Raw genomic sequence first — 24,865 nt, 5'->3', positions numbered from 1 at the left:
TATGTCAGTGTGGCTCTTTCTGCTGAAAAAAAGAGACAGATACATTTATACAGATGTTTGGAAAATGTCCACAGTATGGATCATGCTGCAGGGAGATATGCTGGTATAAACCATGGTAATGTTTTGTTGTTTGGTACTTTTAATTTGCCTGTTTTTTTAGCAAGCTCTTCTAGGCTTTTGCTGCTCACTCTTCTGGAAACTTGTCTTTACAAATCTTACACTACAAGAGCGCTGCATGGTTTTATATCGACAAAATCAACAGTATTTGAAAGGTTCTGACTGAGATGGCACAACGACTTCCTATTAGATTTCCAATCTCACGTAATGAGTGTAAAGGACAGCCTTTCTCAATTAGATTCATACATGTGGACTTTAAAACTTCTAAAACCTGGCTGAGACAACTAAACCTGAAGTTGTAAAGTGTGCATCTCCCTGTGCAACATAGTTTACCATAACCGTGGCTACATAGACATGATAGAAACACATAACAGGTTGATTGTTAGCAGGCTTCTGCAGTTTGCACTTGGAATTTAAAGTAGAGGACAGTGCTGATTTGGTGTTTCCACATTTGTAATGATGAACAATAAACCTGGCAACAAAGGGAGAGGTGATGTGTGCAATTTTTGGAATTAATTTAGGCCACAAGGACAGCCAAACATCACACATCTTGCAGCATCTTATATACATGTGTAAATACTGTATGAATTAATTAAACATCCTGCTGCATGTAAATACTAACAGTGTGGCCAGTATGCATTGGGTTATTGTGCACTGCTATAGTATTTGTACAGTGTGTTGGCCTGGAGTCTAAATAATTAACAATCACTAGACTCTGTCATGTAGCAGTGGGTGAAAGTCCCTCATACAATCACCTACAGATAGGATCTAATCATCTCTGTTGCCATTATTCATAGCCCTCAAAAAAAAAACCTTAACCTGCAGGTACCAGCCTTTACCCACCCCTCTAGCATGCAGTCTTTGCACCAAATTATTTTTAATGTCAATGTAAATAAGAGTAAGTTCCCATCTCAAGCTAAATTTGGGCCCAAACTGGTCCACAGAACCTGGCTGCTTTACCCTTTGAGCAGCTTGCGAGTAGACGCTGCCAGGAAGCCACAGCATGGACTGGAATCTGCCTCAGCACCTGTCTCACTGCTCATCAGAAGGCTGTTTAGCTCACCACTGTTTGTGGCTGTGTGGCTAGCACGCCAGCCTAAAGGTAGAAGGTGTTTACCTTGCTTCAACACAGCAGAGCCTTTTAAACTAAACTCATCTATGTGGGTAGGCAGGCAAGCTGAAATAAAACCACAGTGTGTCCAAGGAAATCCTATTAAGTGCATTATTCAAAGCACTGAATCACAAAATGCAGGACCATTGTGTTCAAGGTAAGCTAACCCAATTGCTATGAGCATAACAAGGAACTGACCATTTTGTGATGCTTCCCTTTGGAGGTTTTCCTACTTTTGAGAATATGTCTTAACCACGCTTTATATAGTTTAAATCCCTCAGTGCTGAGAGACTGGTTCAGTCCATGATACCATTAAGTGGTTTCTGTTGGTGTCCATGTGACCCAGAAAGTGGAGGACGAGTGATCCTGCAGTCTATCCTTGCATATTTATGAAGATTACATAACTCTAAACTCTGGTTAGGATTGATCAGCCATTCCCTTTAGGCAGTGCAGCAGTATCTGTTCCATTTATTGTGCTGTGTCTGCTTTGGTCCATAAAGTTTGTGCCAAGATGACAGAAGCTTACTTTGCTCAATGTGTTTCAATACTGATGCTAGAATAGTGGTCTATGTGGTAGAAGTAACAGAGGATTTGTTTTTAATGCAATGTCTTTGTGTGATGTTTGGGCTGGACACTAGATAAACCAATTACAGCCAATTCATTTGTTTTTGTTCCTATAACTAGTCCAGGGTCAATCGATACAGATGCCATCCTCTCTGTAAATTATTCATCCATTTCCATTCCTGCTTATTACTGTTGAACTGATAAAGGGGTTTGAGTCTGTTCCAGCATGCACTGGATGTTTCGCCAGTCAATTTCTGGCCTAACACATGAATACATTTATATTTTCACATTTAAAGTCTCCTGACTCAAGAGTTAAATAAAAAATCAAATTAACACCAACATGCAATATTCATGGGTTCAATATTGGTGTGTAATGTTGGTAACATTCCAGTGTCATATGGATATAAATAATTATACAGATTTTATTTATTTTTTCCTGACTGAGCCCAGATGTTAATGCATGCATTACCTTTGATGCTTTTTACTGTATTTATCAAAACTATCAGCAACTTCTTTATAATGTTGCTTTAGTTACTTACTTACTACCTTACAGAGAAGCATCTGTTTATAAAGCCTTTTCCCTCAAACGGTGTGTTTACCCTTGGGATGGGACACAAAACCAGCTGTGTATGAAACTTCCATCTGTGCTTACATTAGACAGGTCACGGTTTGCTTAGCATGATTGTGTGTGTACTAAAACTGCTCAGTATCCTTATCATTGAAGGTCCAATTTTACTGTTTTATAATGAAATTAGTTCAGTAGTGTCCAGTAGGAAAGTAAGCATACTTTATCAAAGACAAAAATAATTTAGCTAGTGTCTTCTATGCAGATGTTTGTTTATTTGCCTCAGGCATTATATTGTTCTCTATTACTGTAAGCACATTCATTCAGTTAAAGACAATTCTGATGTTTTTTTAATGGACCATTGCAGAGATTGCAGGAAATCAATGTCTTCCAAACTAAGCTTTGTGTCTCAACTGTGGGGCTACCCTGTTACATACAGTTTCAGATATAGGCTTTTACATTAAGGGAAGAGTGTGTATGAAAGTAGTACATTCTCTGACAAGCAGAGGGATATGACGTCACCTTGTGTAATGTTTACAATGCAGATCATTGACATTATGTCCGGTAATATGAGTGATTTGGGGCTTCTAAACCTAGTCCACGCGTCCAATATGAAATTTAATTGGTGGGATGTCTGGTAAGTTTGAATCTGATCCAAATTTTACCCTATCATTATCCTAGTGATTATTTTGCAGATAAACCTAGTAACTAGTGAAAAAAAGAATGAGAACGGAGCCATTACATCCGGCTCCCTTCAAAGAGCCGTAATTCCCATCACTATAATACCTGTAGTTCATCCTGGAACCTAATTGAGTCATTATTTCAGTGTTGACCCTTCTGTTCTCTATCTTTGATTTTCTGCCTGAATTATAAATAATTTTCTGATTCGGAGTCTCTCAGCAGCAACATTCTTCCAGCCCGTGCATAGACTTCTAATGGAACAGATGCTTTAATGGACACAAGTGGGATTTTTGTCTACAAACTAATAGCTAATTTTAGAGCAATAAAAAAAACATTGGAACAGCCAGAAGCAGATATTTCAAAGACTTAGGTAGGCTGATATAAGCGCACAGGAAAAAGTGACATTTATTTTTTATGCTATTTGTTTCAAGAATATTCTTAAAACAAGTCAAACTTCATTGGAAACAAGTGAGAAGATTTCAGCCCACTCATATTTTTATCCAGTTAAGGGAAGGAAAACATGTTAGTTTCAGTAAGAGTTTACAGGAATAATGTGTTGCCAAAGTTAGTTTTTTACAGTACAAAGTATTATCTTTATGTTAACACACTGAGGTAAAGGTTTTAATTAATTACGACCTGATCTTTTAAACGTTCCATATTGTAACACAATTGATAAAAGCAATCTTTCAGTGGGCTACAATTTCACAATATTAACATTCATTTGCGGTGTTTTACAGTGTATTCAGTATTGAAATAAAAAAATAGACCAAAGGTAAAAAGGAACACATCAAATCAGAAAGCATTTCAGTAGTTCATGGGTGCTGCGTACAGGCATATTCATTGATATTGTTGTGAAACTAAAACAGCTCTGCAAAGGGAGCAATCTGCCTCTGCTCAATTTCTCTCTGTTCAGCCAGAGCAGGACAGAGCCCTGCTGTTCTGCATGAGGAATGATGACTAGACTGACAGAAGCAGTTGGTTATGTAAAAGGGCCATTTAAGAGGTCCATCAGGCAGGTGCACTCTTGTCGGTTTTCCTGAGTTCTTCCATACTAGCTGCTTTCTTGTTCTGTCTTTCCAGTCACATTTTAGAAGGTTTTATATTTATAATCTTTCAGTGTTTCCCATAGGTTATACTTAGATTGGTAGATTGATACCAGTAGATAAAATCTGAATTACAATTTTTTCCAATCAACAATGTAATTTTATAGCACACAGACCAGCAGCCTCCAGCCCCTCCCCCTTGTGAACTTGCGTGCCTCGTGCATGTCACAGCGTCAACAATTCACTTCAGGCCACACTCAGAGCTAGGCAAGGTTAGTAGCACGTTGGAAGTAGTAAAGATGACGCATGTTGAAGATCTAGTTCTAAACTGTAAGATCCTATTGAAAGATACTACAGTAAATACAGTAAATGTACATTTTATTGCAAATATAATTACAGGGATAACAAGAACACACACGCACAAACACACACACACACACACACACACACAGTGCTGTAAAAATCATGAAGGTTATTGTGCAAAGCAGTTGTCATTGGGACAGGTTGTGGATTGCATACTAACTATACTTACTGTCTGGAATTAACAGATGTGTGGGACATATTATGGTTGCAAAACCTCCTCTAATTACATAATTAGCTGTAGACATGATCAGAAAATATTTTAATTAAACAGTTCACCTGTTGTGAGAGTTAAAGAAGTAATTAACAGTCCCTTTTGTTGTGTTAATGGCCACTGCCTACAGCCCTTAAACATATTAATACATTTAACAGAGACAAATGTTCATCTACATCCTTGTCTGCATCAGTACAAATATTGGTGTGTTATATCCTCTGTAATGCCACATCACTTCGGGTAGATGCTGCATTAAACGGCAAATTTTTCATGGGCGCAACCTACATACTCAGTGCTGCTGCTCATCCCACAAATGCATGTTCCTTACAAATGGGGCACCATTTGAAAGGGAACTAAACAGGCTTTCCAACGGTATAAGATTTATTGCCGAAAAGCGTTTGTTACCACAGAAAAATAATCTACCAAACACAAATTTCCTTACTTTTTGTGCTAAGTTTATATATATATTATTTAGTCACAGCATTAGCCAGTCGCCTCTGAGCGCTGTGGTTAGCACCAAAGCATCTTCCTCAACCCGGCCATCAGCTCTGATTATCAGTAATTCCGCAGTGAGAAACATTATACCCAGGTAGATATAACCATATTACTTTTAAAATTCAAGCATTCAGGAGTTCCCTGTCTTTTAAAAAGATGACAGAATGCAAAGAGCACAATAATCCTTGCTGAAAAAATAACCCCTTAACTACGTTTATCGGTGTTTTAAGCCCCCAACGTCTCCTTCCAGGCAGCGCTGGGCTTTTAAATCAACATGAGCCTGAACACACATTGAGATCATTTTGCAAGGCTTGTGTGGCTTCTCCACTGTCTAGACTCAGATCAGGGGACAGTGGGTTTTATTCATTAAGGCCTGTAGACTGTGGAGTGAAGGCAGAGTTGTGCCCCATTATCCTTTTATTAAGAAATCATCTTTTTTTTCAACCAACCTTTTTGTAAACTTCACTTTTACTGCATTGCCATCTGCTGTTCTTAATGTGTTTGTTTCAAAACATGTTCTTGTTTTATGTATTTTTTATTCTTCACAAAATTGGGTGTTGTGTGAGTCATTTGACAGATCTGACAAACTAGTGGTGCATGCTTTGGTTTCGATGAATGCTTTCATCTCATACACAGTGAGTCACATTGCTTTTCTGAAATCGATTAAGATAGGCTTTGTTAATGGCTAATGTGTTCTTGGGCAGTAAATCACTGGTCTTAAAAGAGATGTAAGCAGTAACCAATCACAGTATTTAAAACCTTGCTTCAGCTCCACTCCCACTCTTTATACAACTATTCACAGTGACAACTAAGCAGTTTGAAGATTGACAGAAAGTATCTGCCAACTAATAACATTTGTCAGCATTCATACAGTATAAGAAAGGACTTGTAATATGCAAAGACAAAAGCTTTACAAAACATAAAGATTATAATGAGAAGTGAACTTAAAATAACTGAATTAAGTCTGATTTGCTGTTTCCATAAGGTTAGCTCACTGCTAAGTTTAAAGCAGCCGGCCTATCTGAGGTCAACTGTTTGGAATTGAAGCAGGTGGATATGCCCTACATGCTCTGGTGGATCAACAAGCCTTTGACACCACTTCTAAGACTCAGCAAACCCAGGAGGAGGTGGGTTGGGATAAAGCTTTGTTTGAATAAAATATTTAATTCAGGCAATACACAAGGAAAAGGGGGAATAGATTACAGTGGTACAACTGCACTTGTGTGTGTGTTTTTTTTAATATTGTGGCTATTGTAACTGCAGATTTTGAGGAGATTGTCAATTTTATGTTATCACAAGGCCCTCTTTGGCCCTCTTTGGTATTCGTTTGTTCATAATATAGACACAAGATGCACATTGTTGGTTTTGAGTGAAATTATTTTAAAGTGTAAGGGTTAGATCACCCAAATCTCCAAATCACAATTTTAGTATGTGTCTTTACAGCAAATTGTTACCAGAGAAAATTGTTAAAGGATTCAGAGTTTTTCAAGAGTATCTTAACGCAACACTCTCAAGCCATATGTACGTTGAAAAGAGTTAGGGGTCACTGTTGTCATCCCTCCTCTCCATGCTGCCTGTGAAAAGATTCCTCTGTAGTGCAACTACTTTCTACAACTACAGCCAATATGAAGAGTATGAATGATTACAGTGACCAACCATCAATAATTAATTAATTTAATTATTAAATTAATTAATTAATTAATTAATTAAATCAATAATTAGGTCAGACTTGAAAGGTAAATAGCACACAGTGAGTCGTAGTGGATCCATTGTTTCAGTGAACTCGATTAAGATAGTCTTTGTTAATGGCCCATGTGTGTCCTTGGGCAGTAAATCATTGTTGTCAACAGAGATGTAAGCAGTGTTTAAACATTGCTTCAGTGAGATAGAGCTCCACTCCCACTCTGTATACATACAACTCTTAACAGTGGCAACCAGGCAGTTTGAAGATAGACAGAAAGTATCTGCGAGTACTTATAACATTCGTCAGCATGTGTAATGCTTGTGATATGCCAAGACAAATGACTGCGTAAAAAAAATGTTCACTTCACCGTAGCTAACGACACAACGTCACAAATTTGACTCTGGATGTTCGGCCATCTTTGTCGTAATTTAAAGGGGTGATAGAATGATTATATAGGGTATTTCACACTGTTCCTTAAGGTCTCCTAATAGTGTATGTAACATTGGTTGGGCTGAAAATTGCTCAAATGCTATTTTATGGGTCCTTAACTACCCTGTGAATATGGCCCTATTATCTATAACAAGAGCTTTTCTTCCAAATATGGTATGCTCATGAATATTTAGATGAGCTGCACGCTGATTGGTTTGAGCGAACCACATACACATCCATTGGAGACTAGACAGCAGGTCTCATATTTCAGACACTGCAAAGTTATACATTGTTTGTCTGCTATTTCGTTATTAAATTCAATTCTGAGTTTTTTATGCGAGAAATCAACTATAAAAAGCTCAAATATGGGCCATTTTACAAAAATTGATGGCTAATTGCAAATTTGGTAAGACGTGTCGGACTTTAGGAGCTCTACACAGTCTGACGAGAAAACGGCAACCTCCATACCCAGTGAAAGTCACCGTTTCTCAGTTACTGGACTACTGGGGCTTGGGGCTCGGGGGGCAGCTGGCTGGCTGCCAGCTGCCGGCATTAGTATATTTACAGTTTGAATTTCGTCACACCACTTATATAACATATACCCCAAGGTCTTATAAAGCTAACAATGGTGTCCGATTTCAATTTAATGCATTTTTGTGAACATTAGGGGTTTCGTTAGCTGCTACTGTCCCTTCAATCCTATGGGTAAAGATCGCGGCTAGCTGCAGGCCCTGGAGCTCCATCAGGGCCTCGGCATTTTGTAGTCCAGTAAAACAGAACCGGTGACTTTGCGTGGGTATGGAGCGCCGTGGGCTTCCCTTCATGACGGAGATCCAGCTAGCTCACAGCGAGCCGGAGTCTATGAAGTAGGACACGCCGGGCGGCGAGGCAGCACCGACCGCTGTCACATAGCCTGCTGAGCTCCTGCTGAACTGCGACACACAGTCGGACAAAATTTGCAATTAGCTATCAATTTTCGTAAAACGGCCCATATTTGACCTCTACATAGTTGATTTCTCGCATAATAAAAGTCTCAGAAGTGAATTTAGTAATTAAATAGCGGACCTCTGGAGATCTGCATGACCTAGCTAGATTCAGAAGACTAAGCTGACTTCAGGTCAGTGGTGTAGCCTATGCAAATGTTGCGTGACAAAGACTAGGAGTTGAGATGCTTATGTCAACTTTCAGCTTTGTTCAGATTTGCCCGTTTTCAGCGGCAGTTTCAAAATGTGAGATTTGCATAGTAAAGGGGTATCAATGGGATTTTGAGCTTCTATGTATGTCCTATTTACCCACCGAACTTCGTTATTCAACTATGACAAGGTAAAATCGGTTTTGCATTCTATCACCCCTTTAAACATCTCATTTATCTGCAGATGGTGACAACATATGGGAAGTTATGAATCTCAGCTTTCATGTTGAGTTAAAAAAAAATTTAAAGTATTGTAAGTAAAATGTATTTATAGAGTGCTTTTCACAGATAAAATGACAGTGCTTTACATAAAAACATACAAGATAATATATATTTAAACACATTTGAACTATTGACACTATTGAAATGACATGATATTACAGATAGGTCAACCAAACGCCTGTCTAAACAGGTAGGTCTTTATCTGATTTTTGAAAGAGTCCACAGAAACAGCAGACTGTAAGTGTTTGAGGCAGAGCATTCCAAAGTTTAGGTTCTACGGACTTAAAAAATCTATCACCAAGGGTCTTAAGCCATGTGCGTGGTGGAACAGACAGTAAATTTAACCTATTAGACTTAAGAGAGCGAAGCATATAAGGCTGTGATTTTACGAAGTTATTACACTGAGTTGTTTATTAGGCATGCCTAGCTAAAAGTGATTCAACTGTATGATCATTTTGGAGGCTTCAGTTTGTGCTGTTAAACTGTATTGCATTATACAGAGAGGAGTTTCTGTTATTTAGCCTACCCTTATTGATATAAATGGGGTTGACAAAATAATACAGTAGAAACAAACTGCAGCCTACAGAATGACCATACAGTTGCATCAAGCCTCTCTAAAACAACAAAAACTGAAGATTATAACCTTCATGATTTATTGCAGGACTGTTGTATCAGACAGCATCAGTTTAAGCTAGGTGTGTATCTTAAATTGATGTGTCCAACTGAGAAAAATCTGTATCACTGTTCTAAATCTCTTCTACCAATGAACCTGTAGTTGATATTATCAGTTATTTAGAGGTTCCTGTAAAGCAGTGCAGCAGTGAACTCTGGGCTGCCAGGGAGACGAGGAGAGACCATAGACTGCATAAAATAGGAAGAGACACTGAAGGTTCGGCTGCATCTAATCCTGCGGTGAAAGCAGTAACTATTCTAGCTGGAGTCAGACTCACTGCCCTGGGCACTCATGGTTAGATTTTGTCTTCACAATTCACCCTCAGTGCGGTGTATGTGTGTTTATGTTTATATGGTTGAATTTATTTATGAAGTGTTTGTTTACTGCTGTAGTTGTGTAGTAGAATGGGCTGTGCTGATACTGGACTCTTGACACTGTTTATGTGGACTGCACTTTATGTTATACCCATGGAACACACTGCATGATACAGTACTTGCATAGGCATAAATTCCCAAATTAATCATAAATGTATTTATTTACTTATATGTTTGTATACAGCATATACCCTTCCTGCCTTCACATCACATGAAATATTCCTGTTTGCAGACATTCGGCTGTCAGACTGGACCATAGAAATGTCACATTACTGTGGTTAAATTTTAAAGTTCAAGTATAATAACCAAACACATTTTGATCCATATTTTGTTGTCAGTGCCAGGATGCTTGGGGCCATCATGAATCAGAGCCACACTAGCATGTGTTAAACCTAACCAGCTTTGGTGTCTTCATGACAGGATTAGCACATTGAATGTGAGGGCAGTCTCCTGCAGTGGCATACTGTTGGTACAGGCCCTTTCATGTCCTGTTAAGACCCGAGGCTTCACTGTATGCACTCTCAGAAATCCCCAGAGTAGCTAGGACATGATGAGGTGTGTGTGTGTGTGTGTGTGTGTGTGTGTGTGTGTGTGTGTGTGTGTGTGTGTGTGTGTGTGTGTGTGTGTGTGTGTGTGGGTGGGTGAGTGAGTGAGTGAGTGAGTGAGTGAGTGAGTGAGTGAGTGAGTGAGTGAGTGAGTGAGTGAGTGAGTGAGTGAGTGAGTGAGTGAGTGAGTGAGTGAGTGAGTGTTTTTCTGCTATTACATGAGTAAGAAGGGTTTCAACTGGATGACAACAGTATTTTTTTTCATGGTTCTCAGAATAATAAATTTGTAGAAGCCAAGCAATGAATGTATGCATTTGTTTTGTGTTGTTTTTATTTTTGCAAGTCTCTGGTTGGAGAATAGGGATGTAACGATATGAAAATTTTACCTCACGGTTATAGTGACCAAAATTATCACGGTTTTCGGTATTATCGCGGTGTTCTTAAAAGTGTCTTCAATATGTTCAGAAAGCACTGATAGGCCTACACAAGCTGAAATAGTTTCAAAAAGTGTAACAGTGTTTATTATATTACAAAAATATAGGTAACAGGCTTGTAAAAACTATTGAAAACTGGCTACTGAAATACTGGCCCGCTGTAGGGTGTCCAGTAAGAACCAGAGATGTCTGACTTTGAGATCCAGGAAGATTTATTTACAACTCCAACATGAAGTTAACTATGAAGTTGTATTTGACGTTACATGTGAAGTTGGATGTGGTTCTGAAATATAAGCAAATAATAATGCACATTAATAAGCATCTGACTTACTATGAACATTATTTACTAAAACTAAATGTTATAGCCACCAGCATAACAAGAAACAATACTAAGATTTACATTCATTTCTCTGTAATAATTAACATAAATATAACATATTGCTAAGTAACACAAACTGACAATAAGCCACATCTATTACAGCACACATATCCATAACGGAGCAAACAGTGTAATACACCTTTAATAGCTAAGCACGTGGCTCCACAGCGCTAGTCTGTTTACTGGCGATTGCACCTTGCTAGCAAATTGCCCTAACACAACCAGAATATCAACACGTGTCTGCACAAGTAATATTAAACAATCTGCACATATATCAGCTATGCAATAAGAAACACAGCAACAGCAATATTATCAAGGCGATAATCTCTCTCTCTCTCTCTCTCTCTCACACACACACTTATTGAAGATAACGAGGCAGTAAAACCTATGACAGTTTAGCAAGCTACAGAATAGTTTTAGCTTACGTTCTGGGCTACACACATCACTTCAACAAGTCCGAAAACGGGAAAGAATTAAAAAGAAAAAAGTCGGTTAAACAGCTGCTACATTTTGTCCCCTTCTCCTGTCTGAGTGCAGTGCGCCTGCGCGGCAACTTCAGGAGCCTCGGATGAAGCTGGGAAGAATTAAACACAGGGTTTCCACACCGTGGTAATCCACCGCGATAATGAGGATATTTTAAATGAAAAGGGTAATTGTTACCGTCAACATTTTTACCGTGGTTTACCGTTACACCGGTAATCGTTACATCCCTATTGGAGAAACAGTTAACCAATCAGAATTTAGTAGGCGAGATTAAGAATGTATCATCATCAGCCTGTACTACATAGCTAGCTAGCTACCAAGCTATGTGCATGAAAAATACTGACAGAAAAATAGTGACAAGCGTGGTTGTAAGTCGACATACAGAAAAAACATTTATCGACATAATTCTTAGATCGATGTGAAAAATGTAACGATAAATGTTCCTATTCTGCTGCTACAGCAGCTTTTGCGTTGACTGAAAATGATCATTCTCTACTGATTGGTTAGCACAAAACTAAATAAAATATTAGCTAATATGAACACAATGTCAGCTGACAAAATGGCAATTCAGTCTGATTATCATTCATTTAGAATAACGGTTAAACTGTTAACTGGAGCTATATTTGAGGGGTGTAGATACTCAAACAGATACCTGCTAGCCAATCAAAAACAAGTGTTTTTGTTGGCCATGGCTTTGCATTTACAGTAGACGTATCCATTGGAGCTAAAGATGGCTGTAATCATTACCCATGAAAACTATCACATTATCTGCGGAGCAACATACCATATGGCTTTAATCCATTAAAGGCAGAATATCCTCAATTTATTTCTAGTCAAGTCTGTTCGTTCAGCCCAATATCACAGACATTGTCCTAATAAGCTTTCCAGGCCCGCAACAGTTCCCAACCCAGCATAAAAAGGATTATAATGGATCCAATACTAATGTAGCAAATCCAGTAGAAGAAGTCCAATAAAATAAGTCCAAGAAATGGGTATAAAGAGATGAATCCATTTAAATATGTAAATCCAATGAACAATTTTGAAATCATTCAGTTCGTCACATGTTTCAGAGTCCAGGACTTCAGGAAGGTGGCATTGGGATTAGGGGAAGGGGTGAGTGGTCCTTAATGAACAACAGAGTTGACCACTCTTTTTTCAACCTTTTTCTAATTTTATTTTTTTTTTAAATCTCAGTGAGGAATAATTTTCAGCATAACAGATGGCACATGCAGACAATGTTAAATATTTAGCATAATGGGAAGTAGTTCTATAACTTGTCAAATTCTCAGCACCCTCAAGAAGTTAATTCATACTGGATGAGGTGTTTACTCTATTCAGCAAGTGCTTTATTGTATGAACCACAGGCTACTGTGGCCTGCAGCCAAAGCCAAGATGAAGAGATTTTGCTGCTCACTGGGTTATTACCTCAGGCTTGGTAGAGCTAACCTGATAGCTCCCGCTCTCTCTCAACTGTCTCTCCACCAGCCTCACACAGCAGAGCAGCCGGTCCCACATCCTGAACTAGCCGTCCATTAGATACAATATGTTAATTAAATCTGAACACAACTACTACTGCATAACAGTAAAGCACTGTAAATTTAAGTTGTTTTTCATTTTGAGAGAACACAACTCCCTATCGCTAGTCCCATGTCCCGACTGTCAGAGTTTAGCAACTGTAAGTAGGCATGGCAGGTCTTTCAAGCTTTGGATTTTTCACAAGTTGTGTGTTTGGGGCTGTGGAAAGAGTGATATTTGGCATCTTATGAGTTTGGAGCAAAGTGTATAAATGGTGTGTGTTTGTCTGTGCAGACATGAACTGCAAACATTCGCATGCGTTAACTAGCTTATTACTGTACCTACAATATTTACCTTTTTACCAAAGTCAAAGAGCATTTCATTAGCTAACTACGGTATGTTGTACCAGACTAGGTTACAAACACCCCCGTTCAGAACTGACATATCTACTGCTACAACAGTAAATCAGAGTTTTTGGGTACTGTTAAGTGGTTCTATCCTGATCTTTTTTTTGGTTTTGGGAAGTTTACACCCCAACAACTTCAGCCAAACTCTTTACCTGAGATAGTGTCATAATTCAGCACGATTAGTCCTCATCCTCAAAGCCCTTTCTTCTGTATATGTAAAGCACATATGGTTTAGAATACAAACAATAGGTCCTACAGCTAAAATCTAGCACCCTTATTTAATTTACTACACTGTAATAGTAGGGCTGACTATCTATCTTGCAATAACAGAGCAATGAAAGCGCTACTTCTTATTTCCATATCTTTTACTTAGACCATCGACTGCAGAGGATTCAACTTTTTGCTCTGTACATACATGTAGCTTTAGCCTCCATCTTGTAGCCATCATGTGCATAGTTAGCACCCATTACATGCTTCTCTTTGTTAAAACAAGTCAGCTGGAGACAGAGTCTTGAGCCAACTCATAAAGGTAATGTAAAGTTGCAACTGCTAAAATCTGCTAGCAAAATTTATCATTTAAGCCAATGAAATTGATGGTTGTCAGTTGTTAGAAATGAGAGGCTGCTTTTGTTTACTTCTGTGTGAACTCAAAGACCCATTGTTTCAAGAATTACTAAGAATTTCAATGGTAAAGCTGCCACCGCTACCAATGTAAACTGTAAATGTAGGCTACTAGAGCTTGACAAGCACTGTAACAGTAACTAAGGGTGGTTTAGCAAAGTGAATTGCAATTGAACTGAAAAAAACATGTCAACATGCTGTTATATACAACTAAGTGTCGTAAAACTATAATGATATGCAATGCATTTGAATGGATTTCTGCGGTAGATATTCTCTTCCAAATCACTGTTGAAAATGTATCTAAGTATCTATGTAGCTAAGGTGCAACTCTGGGGAACACAGTTAACTATAAGAAGTCGGACATTTAGCATAAATACATTGTTCCTGATCTGTTAAAAGGGTTGCATGTGAAAAAAGATGCACAGAACAGTTACCACTGGTGAAAACGTCATGAAATCTGATCATAACAGGATGTTTAAATGGTAACATTTATTAATTCCTGCACTGTTTGACATATGCAGTACGTCTGGCAACATGTGCAAAATATAGAGGGAGAATATGTGAACAGATGAGGGTGATAGACAAGAGCAGGTGTTAAACACTTATATATATTCAGAGATGGTTTGTCTGAGAGAATCTGCTGCAGCAAAGTGTGATATGAAATTCTGCTGTAGTCTCAACCTTGTTGTTATAGACTGGTTATCTAATGAATTATTGGTGATGTATATACCCTCTATGTACTGTATATATAATGTATGAATGTGTGTGCGTGTGTTTTGTACAGTGCATAGTATTATTGACAAAAGTCAGTATTTTTTGGATGTGTCAATTTTAATGTAAGCTTCAAAGCTCTTATTTGACCATGAAAATAGTAGTTTGACACAACAGTCACGACTCAAGATCCACTTTGTAGCTTTTCTGAAACTTTCAACCTTATCATCTTCATCAGCAGATGAAGTCTGTTTAGTTGTCATGGAGATGGATCTGTTGACGTGCAAGCTCAGTAGCGGTTCTGATTCTATCCACAGCACTTTTAAGGACTTCTCATCCATATTGACTTGAAAATTAAGCATCAAATTCCATCATCAAAGTTAAACAGAACAATCCAAATTTAAGCTCCACTAACTTTTCTGGCGCTTTTAAATGTAACACACATTTATGTTTATATTTTATCACTAGTAAAGCTAGTAAGTGGACCTTGAGTTGTTTTTGTCAAATATAACTTCTTTTTTTATCAAAGCTGCAGTAGGGACATTTTAATGAGTTAACAATTATTGACAAGTAATTGGAAAAAAACATTCTCTGCTACAAACAAGCAGGTTGATATCTCGGAGAAAGTGGCAGCTATATTTTCTCTCCTGTTTTTTTTTTTTTTTTTAATCTTTTTAACCAACAAAAAGAGGCAGTAACTTGTGTCAATCACTCCTCGCTAGTTAATTCAAGGATTTGGAGTGGGAGGTGTGCAATTCCTTGTGTTTGTTTTATATTTCTGAAGATTTTTTTCAACCACGTTAACTGTGTGGTTCAAAGGTTAGCCGGGACAGATACCTTCTATAAAGAACAATGATTATTAATATCACAGGGTTTCTTCTCTAAAGTTGAGGTGAAATATCTCCATCTTTGTATACTTTGGCAACTTGGCTGAAATGTTACTAAGATTGAGGCTTTTGGGCTATGCATTAAATCAGATGTTTTTGAAATATTGGGTACAAATTGTATGAGACAGATATTTAGCAGTCTATGTTTTTCAGAGGCTTGAAGGATTCAGCTGAAATTGGTTCAAGTCCAAAACAACTTACAGAAAAAATTGCAACACTCTTGAAAGCAACTGAATTTCACAGAGAAGGTTGTGACCCATCAACAATGTTCTTTCTTGCCAAAATATATTTTAACACACACACACACACACACACACACACACACACACAGAATGAATACAGTACATCAGCTGTCTAATACCAGGTTCTTTGTTTATGGATGCAGGGTTCAATATATGTGGATTTTGTTTGTGTATTTGTTTTGAGTTTCTCCTTTTTAAGTGTACAAATCTTGGATAGGATCTCACAATATTCTGGGTAAATTAGGCTACATTTCGACTGCATGCAAATTATGTGTTTTTTTGCTGCCCAGACTTTCTAAAATCAATCTGGATATAATCTGGATATGCCATGTTTTTGGCTGACTGTCTGAACAAGGCCTTATGCTGTATACTGTATGTTATCCTGCTCTCCTGTGAGAAAAGCTTAGTACTTGTTAAGGACAAGTGAGTTTGTTATGAACATGTTTTTATCCAACATATTTACACATGGTGCATACTTTAAATGTTAAATGATAGTATATACCTTCATGAATATCTTACCACTTATTTTTAGATTAGGTAGGATTTTGTATTCTCTGTTTTCATGATTGTTACCAACTGTATCAAAATGAAAAAATCGACACAATGTGCTTCTGCACACAGTGAATCCTCATATTTTTTTCCGCCTGTTTGCTGGTCACAGCTCAAACTTCTTGCTAAGTCCAGATGGAATCAGTCGGGGGTGACCATTCATGCCAAATATCAAATTCAAAACCCCAAGTCTGTTTTATGAAACAGAGATGAACATAATATGGATAGAAGTGGACAAGAAGCAAAATGGAAAGAAAAAACCCCGGGCAGTCCAACAGTACTTATCTCCTCGTGGAATAAATGAACAGAAGGGGTTGTGCAATGACAAACTTTTGATGCCACATGAATGTTTGAAATCACAATGTGTCTCTCTTCTATACAGAAAATCTATTGGAGTCTGCTGTATCCCTGTTCTAGCTTTTAGTTTTGAGAGTTTTTTTTACCCTTTTTTATTAATTGTAAAATTTGTCTTAACTATAACAAAGTTTTGTTTTAATTGATTGTATTTTCTAAATTTTTATTCTCACCCTGACTTCTCAGCCTTTAAAATACAAAATCGACAAGCCTGATATACAGTATATTATATTTCTGTTTTGGCCCATGGCAGGTGATTGACATCAAAGAGAAGTTGAGGGAGTCCAAGAAGTTCTGGTCCAACCTGCCAGATGACATCTGTGCCAAGGGCAAGCTCACAGAGTCTGACGAGGATCAGTGCTGGAACAGCCACACAAAGGGCAGGTGAGGACTTCTGCTACTCTTTATAACCACAGCAAAGTCACCCCTCTCTACGGTTATCACATTTTGCCTGCCAGGGATTAAAATAACCACACTCTGTTCCCAGATTAACACTCTCTCTGTTAATACAATGGTTATTGCTTATGTGGAGAACTTCTATATGAGCTCAGAGGCTCTAATACCCAGAGGACTGTGGAGCTTCCAACACCTCTTATCACCACTGTAGCATGTGTGAGTGTTGTCGAGCCGTATAGTCGATTGGACAGTGAGTTGTTTTCTCTGAACCAGAGACGCTGGCAGAGACAACATATCACCCCATCACTTTGGCCCTCTCGTAGTAACAAAATCACTAGATGGTGCAATAAAAGACATGTTAATTTCCTTGTTTGTGCCAGTAACATTTTTAAGCATCACTCTAAATCTTGAAGGTAAATTGATTTCCCAGAGATGATAAAACGTCAGTATAAGTTGGCCCATGTTAGGAGTGTGTTATGAAATCATCGGATTCTCCTGTTACTTAAACACAAACTATGCATGCTTCACTTTGTATGGTTAAATGGTGAAATACTAACACACATGTACAATAACTGTAAAAAGACGACTGCAATTACAGCAGCAATTAAATGATACACTCCATCCTTGTGAGAACAGGTTGTCTTTCTCATGTAGTGCATTATTTTTATTGCACAGAAGTTAAATTATTTTTGATTTATGAAGTTTAAAAAAAAAAGAAGTAGTCATTTGTGGGTATGTAAAGGGTTCTCTGTAGCAAAGTGCACTCCCAACATGAAAAAGACTATTAAGCCTGATTAGACACTTGTGTTTTGCCTGATTTAAGCAGCCGTCATCAGAAAGAGTAGCTCTTATGATTCTGTCTAATTTCTTTGTCTACTCTGTGAGTTCTCAGCCTGTTACACCAACATCATGAGATATTCACACACATTCCACAATTTGTAGAGATTATCCAAGTGTGATGTTGTGGAGAAAGCAAGGATGCAAAGTACTGGTCAAACACATTTAAGTGAATGAGAGGAACACAATGGCTGCACAAGGGCCGACACTGGCTAAAGACAACAACTGGATCAGATCTGTAATTTGATTGGATTGCATTGGTGGCAGAGAGAGCCCAACACAGCAATTTAAGAAAACATGTAAATGAAGAGAACATTCTCACCGCTTTGACAACACATATGGCTGCAAATAAATAAACAGAAACAAATTCACATGCAGTTTCATCACTTGAAAATCTTTTATCTCTTTTCAATTCTTTTTTGTTTCTTCCACCCTTGAGGCCACTTTCCTTAAATGATACATGTGTTTTGTTTGTGTTGTGAATGATGAATGTAAGACAGGGAAAATAATGAAATATGGCTGTCCTGAATCAAATTGGCTTTGAATTAAAAATTAATAGTTTATTACTCCATTTTTCAATTCACATGCATTTTTATCACCTCCATTTTTATCACTTTCTTTTTGTTACTTTTACATAGTTTTGAGCTCTGTCAGCCACCATGCAGTAGATTGCCTTTCATTCAGTGTCACTGATGCTGCTTGATAGCTTCATTTAAATTCTTTGTGGAGACTGTACTCATTTTATTTCTCACAGTTTTGGAAGACAAACTATATTAAAAATCAAGCAAATATGGACAACAGTGTTTTGTGCATATTAAAAAAAAAAAAAAAACTTGTTTTTAAAATATATACCGTATATATATATATATATATATATATATATATATATATATATATATATATATATATATATATTTGTCTTGTTATACATTACTGTATCTATTAAACCCTACGTTATATTAATAATTATTGAACATATTGCCATGAAGCCCCATTTAAATAGTGCTTCCAGAGATGCTACATGGAGGTATTAGGTGATTTAAATTTTTGCTGTGTCATTAGATATTTCCCTGAGGTGGTGAAGGAGGGTCTAACCAACCAAGTGAACAACCCAGAGGTGGATGTGGATATCACCAGGCCTGACACACTGATACGACAGCAGATCATGGCTCTACGTGTCATGACCAACAAGCTAAAGAACGCCTACAATGGAAATGACATCTACTTCCAGGACTCAAGTAAGTTCTCCAATTTCTTGGGTGTTTACAAGTGCAGTGACAAGATAATATTAATAATTTAAAGTAAAATACATTTAGGTACGTTTTAATTTCTGGCACTGCATGTTGGTCTTGATATGTACCACACTACACACACACATGAATACTCCTGCAGTAATAGAAACTGTACCAAAAAGAGATCCTTGGTGTCATTCATGTAGCAACTCTCCACAGCATGCATCAGTGTTGCACTGAGGCAAGACTGACATTATTAGGAGAATAAATAGCTGTAGGTACGGTGACACAGACAATGATAGACTATGTCTAGGAAGATACATCTCCAATGTTGCCATGACAGAATCCATTCTTTCTTTTAGATTATGTGGATCCCATCCCCACTGCCAATAAATTATGTACCTCAACTCCATTTTTGTTGCTGTCATCTTTGTTTTTTGTTTGTTACTGTAGGACTGGTGTCTTCTTCAACACCAGAGACCCAGTACTGCAGCAACTACACTAAATGTGTTGCTCATCCTACATAAGAAAAAAGAACTATGCCATACCACTGTACTATGCTTAGTTAGTGAAACATCCTTCTTTAAAAACTTACATTTTGCACACTGCTATTCATAACTGCTGTTTTTGGCCCATTTTCAATCATACAAAAGCTATTTTTGCGCTCTGTCACCCGTAAAGGCTCGGCCGCACCAGCACTTATGACGAGGAGAAATTTTGCAGTAAAGTTTATGTTTAATAAAATCTCCCCGAAACAGTCACTCCATCATCACTGTCACTGAACATATGCAGCCTCAGTGAGCCCCCTCTCATTTAAATACGTCCATTGTCACACCTGTAGAAATAACTGAATCAGCAAGTAAACACATGCATGTGCTAACTTTCCCCTGGCTCCTACACTGAGAAAAGGTTACTGTATTACTTTATTTCAACTAAATAAAGAGTATTAAAAAGAACAAAAAAAAGCCAAAGAAACAATATGATAACTCTGTTGCAAGTAGTTTGGTGTTGAGCTATTAACCTTACAAATAGTGCTTTTGTACTAAACTGAGTAGGACAAGTTGAACCAGCAACAGACTAAACCTACTACTGAACTAAAGACAGTCAGAATAAGAGCCAAACCTAACTGCCTAATGATTCAAATCAGCATTTGTTACCAAATTCTAGCACCACCTGCATCACCAGGATGCATGGGTGCCACTTTCTAGTGTGACCTGGGCTTTCTCACTTCCCCTTTGCCATGGAGCAAACTAATAGCTCCTTGTAACGATTTTATTTTTATGTACATTTTAATTTGTGTGATTTTTGTTGCTGCAGGTGATGAGGGCAGTAGTTCTGGTAGTGGCAGCGGCTGCTCTGATGGCTGCACAACAGAGTTTGTTTTTGTTGGAACAGAGGCTCCTGTGATCGGAGCCGACAGAAGCAATGAACGTGCAGCAGCAGCAGCCGCGGGCAAGTCATTTTCCCGCGGACCCTCCCTACTGCTGGTGTTGGCCGCCCTCGCACTCCCACTCTGGGCAATGCAGACTCGATGGAGATAATACACGAGTGTGGCCTGATCACTGATTTTTATACTGTTACGTACAGTACAGTGTGTGTAACAGCAAGTTCTACTGCTGTTCCCTCACTGGACACTGGAAACCTGTGGAGAATGGCTTACTGTGTTGTATGGTAGGACTGGAAGTGAGTGCAGTGCTGCATCCTGCTCGTCCCCCAAAGAATGCTCGGTGCCATCACTGAACCAGCTTTCTCTGAAAAAAAAACAACGTGGTGTTTTCTCATTATTCTAAAGTGGGTTTTAAAAAAACTAGTGAAAACTATCTGATCAGATTTTTCAGATAAAAGGGAATTTATTTTTATTTTCCTTTGTATGATGAAGTTGTGAAAACGAGACAACACCCATTTTGTCTTATTAGCCTTTTCCCCCTCAGATAAAAGGAGAAAGTCTTACTGTGTGCATGCATGGAAATGATGTTAAATGACAAAAACATGTTTTAGTTTTTTTTATGCAGGCTACACAGTTTTGGATTGGTTGGTACAGGATTGTACAGTGCTAGCAGTTCACCTGGTTTCCCGTTTGGTCATATCAGTATGGCTTCAGGAAGTACAGCCACTTTATTGTTGCACATTTGATTTTCTCTAAGAAAGTGCTAATGTACTGCACTGCTTTGCACAGATTATTTTTGTCGGCTTCATACGTTTATAACGCTACAGGAAACTTCCACCCCATAGAGGCAGAAGATCTATATTTTCAGATCATTTAACTGATTGTATTGTACTTATAACTGGTTGCAGTATGTATTTCACTGGAAGGTACTGTCATGTTATCTTACTGGTTTAGTTAATGGCTACATTTTTTATAAATGTTTTTGTTTTTACAAAATATTTGATCACCTCTAAAAATTAAAAAAACGGGAGTTTTTCGCAACAACACTAAGCCATTATACTACAATTGCCTGCTAACTATATTTAGTTACCTGATTTACTTTCTTCCTTTTGGGTACTTAACATGCACTTAAACATTTCAGATTTCTCAGAGTATATTAGTGATATTAGGTATATGTTAATGACATTTTTTATGTATTTTCTTTGCTCCCATGCTTTAATTATTTATGATTTATGTTGAATGTTTGTATTACTTGTTTATATTACATGTATGGAAGGTTATACATTACCCTACACCTGTAAGCTCAGCCCACTGACAGGCTCTGCAGGTTCACCCATTCACATCTTATGGAGCACTATGCTGAAATTTGTGTTCTTGGCCAATCATGACGGACCCACCACCCCTACAGGCTAAAGGTTATACAAGTGCCCATGCTTTCCTAAAAGACATGTAAAAATCATCTGATTTCCTAGGCACAAATTACAGATGTGGATGAAATGCAGTGTTTCTGTGGTCCCCTCAAAGGAGCAAATGACAAAAGTAGACTGATATCCACATTTGCCAAAGTTTGCAGCAACATGGTTGTCTTCACAGACAGCAACTTAAGCAAGATCTCCCCTCAGTGGGCTCATATGACTCACACAAGAGACCCCAATCACCACAGGAAGCTTCCACTGCAGAACAGATGGGAAAACATTTGACCTTTGATGCCTCACTACCTGCAAAAACTGCTTCAGGAGAAGGTGACTAAACAGCAGCCTCCCACTAAAACCAGCATGATACAATTAAATCACTGGTGCATACATTTTAATTGTGAAAGGCGACATGCCTCTATCCAATCAAAGCCTGAGGAAAGACAACACTAAACTGATCAACATAAGGTCCTCTATAATGTTTGTACTGTGCATTAAAAAACCTGAGTGGAAATGCAGAAAAGACCAAAATTAAAAACGTTAAATATTGCAAAAAAGTGTTTACTCTGGGCTGACTGAGAGAGCCTGTTAAAAGGTCAAAGTCTATATGAGACAAAAGCAGGGGTGCAATGGAAACTAAACACACATACAGTAAACGCAGTTTACCAACCTCACAAAATCTGAAATAGTGTTTACACAAAAGTGACATGGGTTACACTCTACCACACTTTTGTGTTGGATATTTTGGATATCTCACGTCTCCTCTGCCGGATCATATTTACATGAGCACAGAAAGCCCACCACCCACCTTTGTTAGGCAGAGGTGAAAGCAAACCGATCCCCATCTCAACTTAGTGGGGCAGACAGATGAGAGGTAGTTAGACAGGATGGACATCCAGCAGTAACTATTTATAATGTGCTGAATATTGAATGAAGGAACTCGCTGCCAGACCTGATGTGCAGCAACAGGATTTACCCACCCAGGAGTGCAGTCTGGAAAGCAGATAATTGCAATGAAGGAACGTCCATGTAAAAATCATGTTTTGTTAAATTGGGCCGTTTAAGCTCAGACTGATAATTCAATTTCGGCTTCAGGCATCTTCACTTGATTTTTCGAATTGAACACAAATAGATGTTTTGTCAGCACTTTTATTTTGATGTTAAGTGTCATATTGTTCCCTAAAACTAGATTAAATCAAGCAGTAACAGAGTTGCATTCCGATGACCTTTTCCTTTGTTGATTTTACAATTGATTAAATAACTATACAGTAAAAGTGCAAGTTAGTGGGTTGTATATCGCTGCAGTCAAACACAGCCATATAAATTCACTTTTCAAGTATTAAATAACATTGCGGAGGCAGATATTTCTGAGTCAGGTCAGAAGTGAGCTATGAACTTATGAAGACTAAGTTTTTGAAAGTGTGAAAACTCAGCAAGCATCTGCAGCCAGACAAAGGTTGAATGCACCAGTATCTGTGATTGCAACAACAAGAGATTTTGTATGAGTTAGGATGAGGCAGGTCTTCGGGTCATGTTCCTGAAATACAGTAAAGAAAGTAAATCAAGGTGAAGGTGTTTCAGAAGTAGGCTGCATTTTTCCAAAGAGCTTGCATCAGTACTAACAGTCTTCTCTCATTCTGATGAGAAGAATGTTTGTCATTTTCCACTGCCTTGTGTATTCCTCTCTCTCCTGACAAGCTACGTCACCCTGGTCAGACAGTATCACTGTCTGAGATGCTTCAGTGCTTCGCTTAATTTGTCTGTGATCCTTTTCGTTCCTTTTTTGGTCTCATTTATTCTCTTTGGCATTTGAAAAACTGAAAAAAATGAGTAAAATCGTGGTCAACTGAGGTTTATTACAGAATGTTTAGAAAATGTGTTATGCAAGGTCTTCTCCATTTTGATGTTAATTGTTTGCTGCACTTTTGCTAAAACATATGCTGTGAGTGTGGTACTGTTGTGATTTGCAAAATCAGATAACTAAGGAGCACATTAAGATTTTTGGAGCTGTCAGTGCACGCTGTTTGAAGTATTTTGGGGGAACTGAAGTTGATGGTTGTACAAGCAGACATGCCTTACCATTTTTAAAAGACTAAAATGGATTGCTTATTCGGCTTTTGTTACACATTCTTGTATACAGAAAATAATACCAAGATAATAATAAACGTTTTATTAAAAAAAAGTCTTTGTTTACTGTAGTTTTCTCTGTTGTGTCTCCATTTATCATTGCTGTCCTGTGGAAACCATGTATCTTGATTTTTCAGGTACTAAGAAAAACAGTAACACTTTATAATAACCATCATTAGTAGATGGTAAATTGATAGTTAATTAATCTTTAGTTAATTGTCATTTTACTGTTAAACAATGGAATTATAATTATTAACTGTTTACTAATTATTAGTAGTGCTGATTAACAGTTTATTGTTACACACATTATAGCCCTCATATACTATATTAGGTATCGGGTAATGATTAAAAAATGTTTGTAAATCTTTAAGAAACCATTTTTAAAACATCTATAAACATTACATAGATAGATGGACCAGATATTCCTAACACTTTGTTAAGGGTTACTAGTTGGATGGTAAACCGTCTATAAACAGTGTCTGGATGGTTATTATAAAGTTGCAACAGATGACTATAATTCCTTGTTAAATAGTTAATAAATACTTTGTAAACCATCTATAAACATTATCTGGATGGCTATTGTAAAGTTGTGACTGATGCTTTTCATAGTTGGTTAGTAAGTG

General features: G+C 37.8%; 1 protein-coding gene across 3 annotated transcripts in view; it reads left to right on the top strand.

Annotated features, from left to right (window-relative positions):
• Positions 1-23,667, top strand: part of gpc6a (glypican 6a) — a 161,023-nt gene extending 137,356 nt beyond the window's left edge. For 2 of the 3 annotated variants that reach the window (XM_031324366.2, XM_031324365.2), the window contains 3 exons: positions 17,105-17,235; positions 19,147-19,322; positions 20,634-23,667. In XM_031324366.2, coding sequence (XP_031180226.1) covers positions 17,105-17,235; positions 19,147-19,322; positions 20,634-20,857 — 531 coding nt within the window. In that variant the 3' untranslated portion in view covers positions 20,858-23,667. Of the gene's footprint in view, positions 1-17,104; positions 17,236-19,146; positions 19,323-19,769; positions 19,845-20,633 lie in introns of those variants that run through there. The other variant, XM_035999480.1, reaches the window with a different exon arrangement.
• The last annotated feature ends 1,198 nt before the right edge of the window (positions 23,668-24,865 follow it).

Source organism: Sander lucioperca, chromosome 3, assembly GCF_008315115.2.
Source record: "Sander lucioperca isolate FBNREF2018 chromosome 3, SLUC_FBN_1.2, whole genome shotgun sequence".
Classification (NCBI taxonomy): Eukaryota; Metazoa; Chordata; class Actinopteri; order Perciformes; family Percidae; genus Sander; species Sander lucioperca.
Note: the sequence above shows the minus strand (reverse complement) of the source record. Positions and strands in the feature narration are given on the sequence as shown.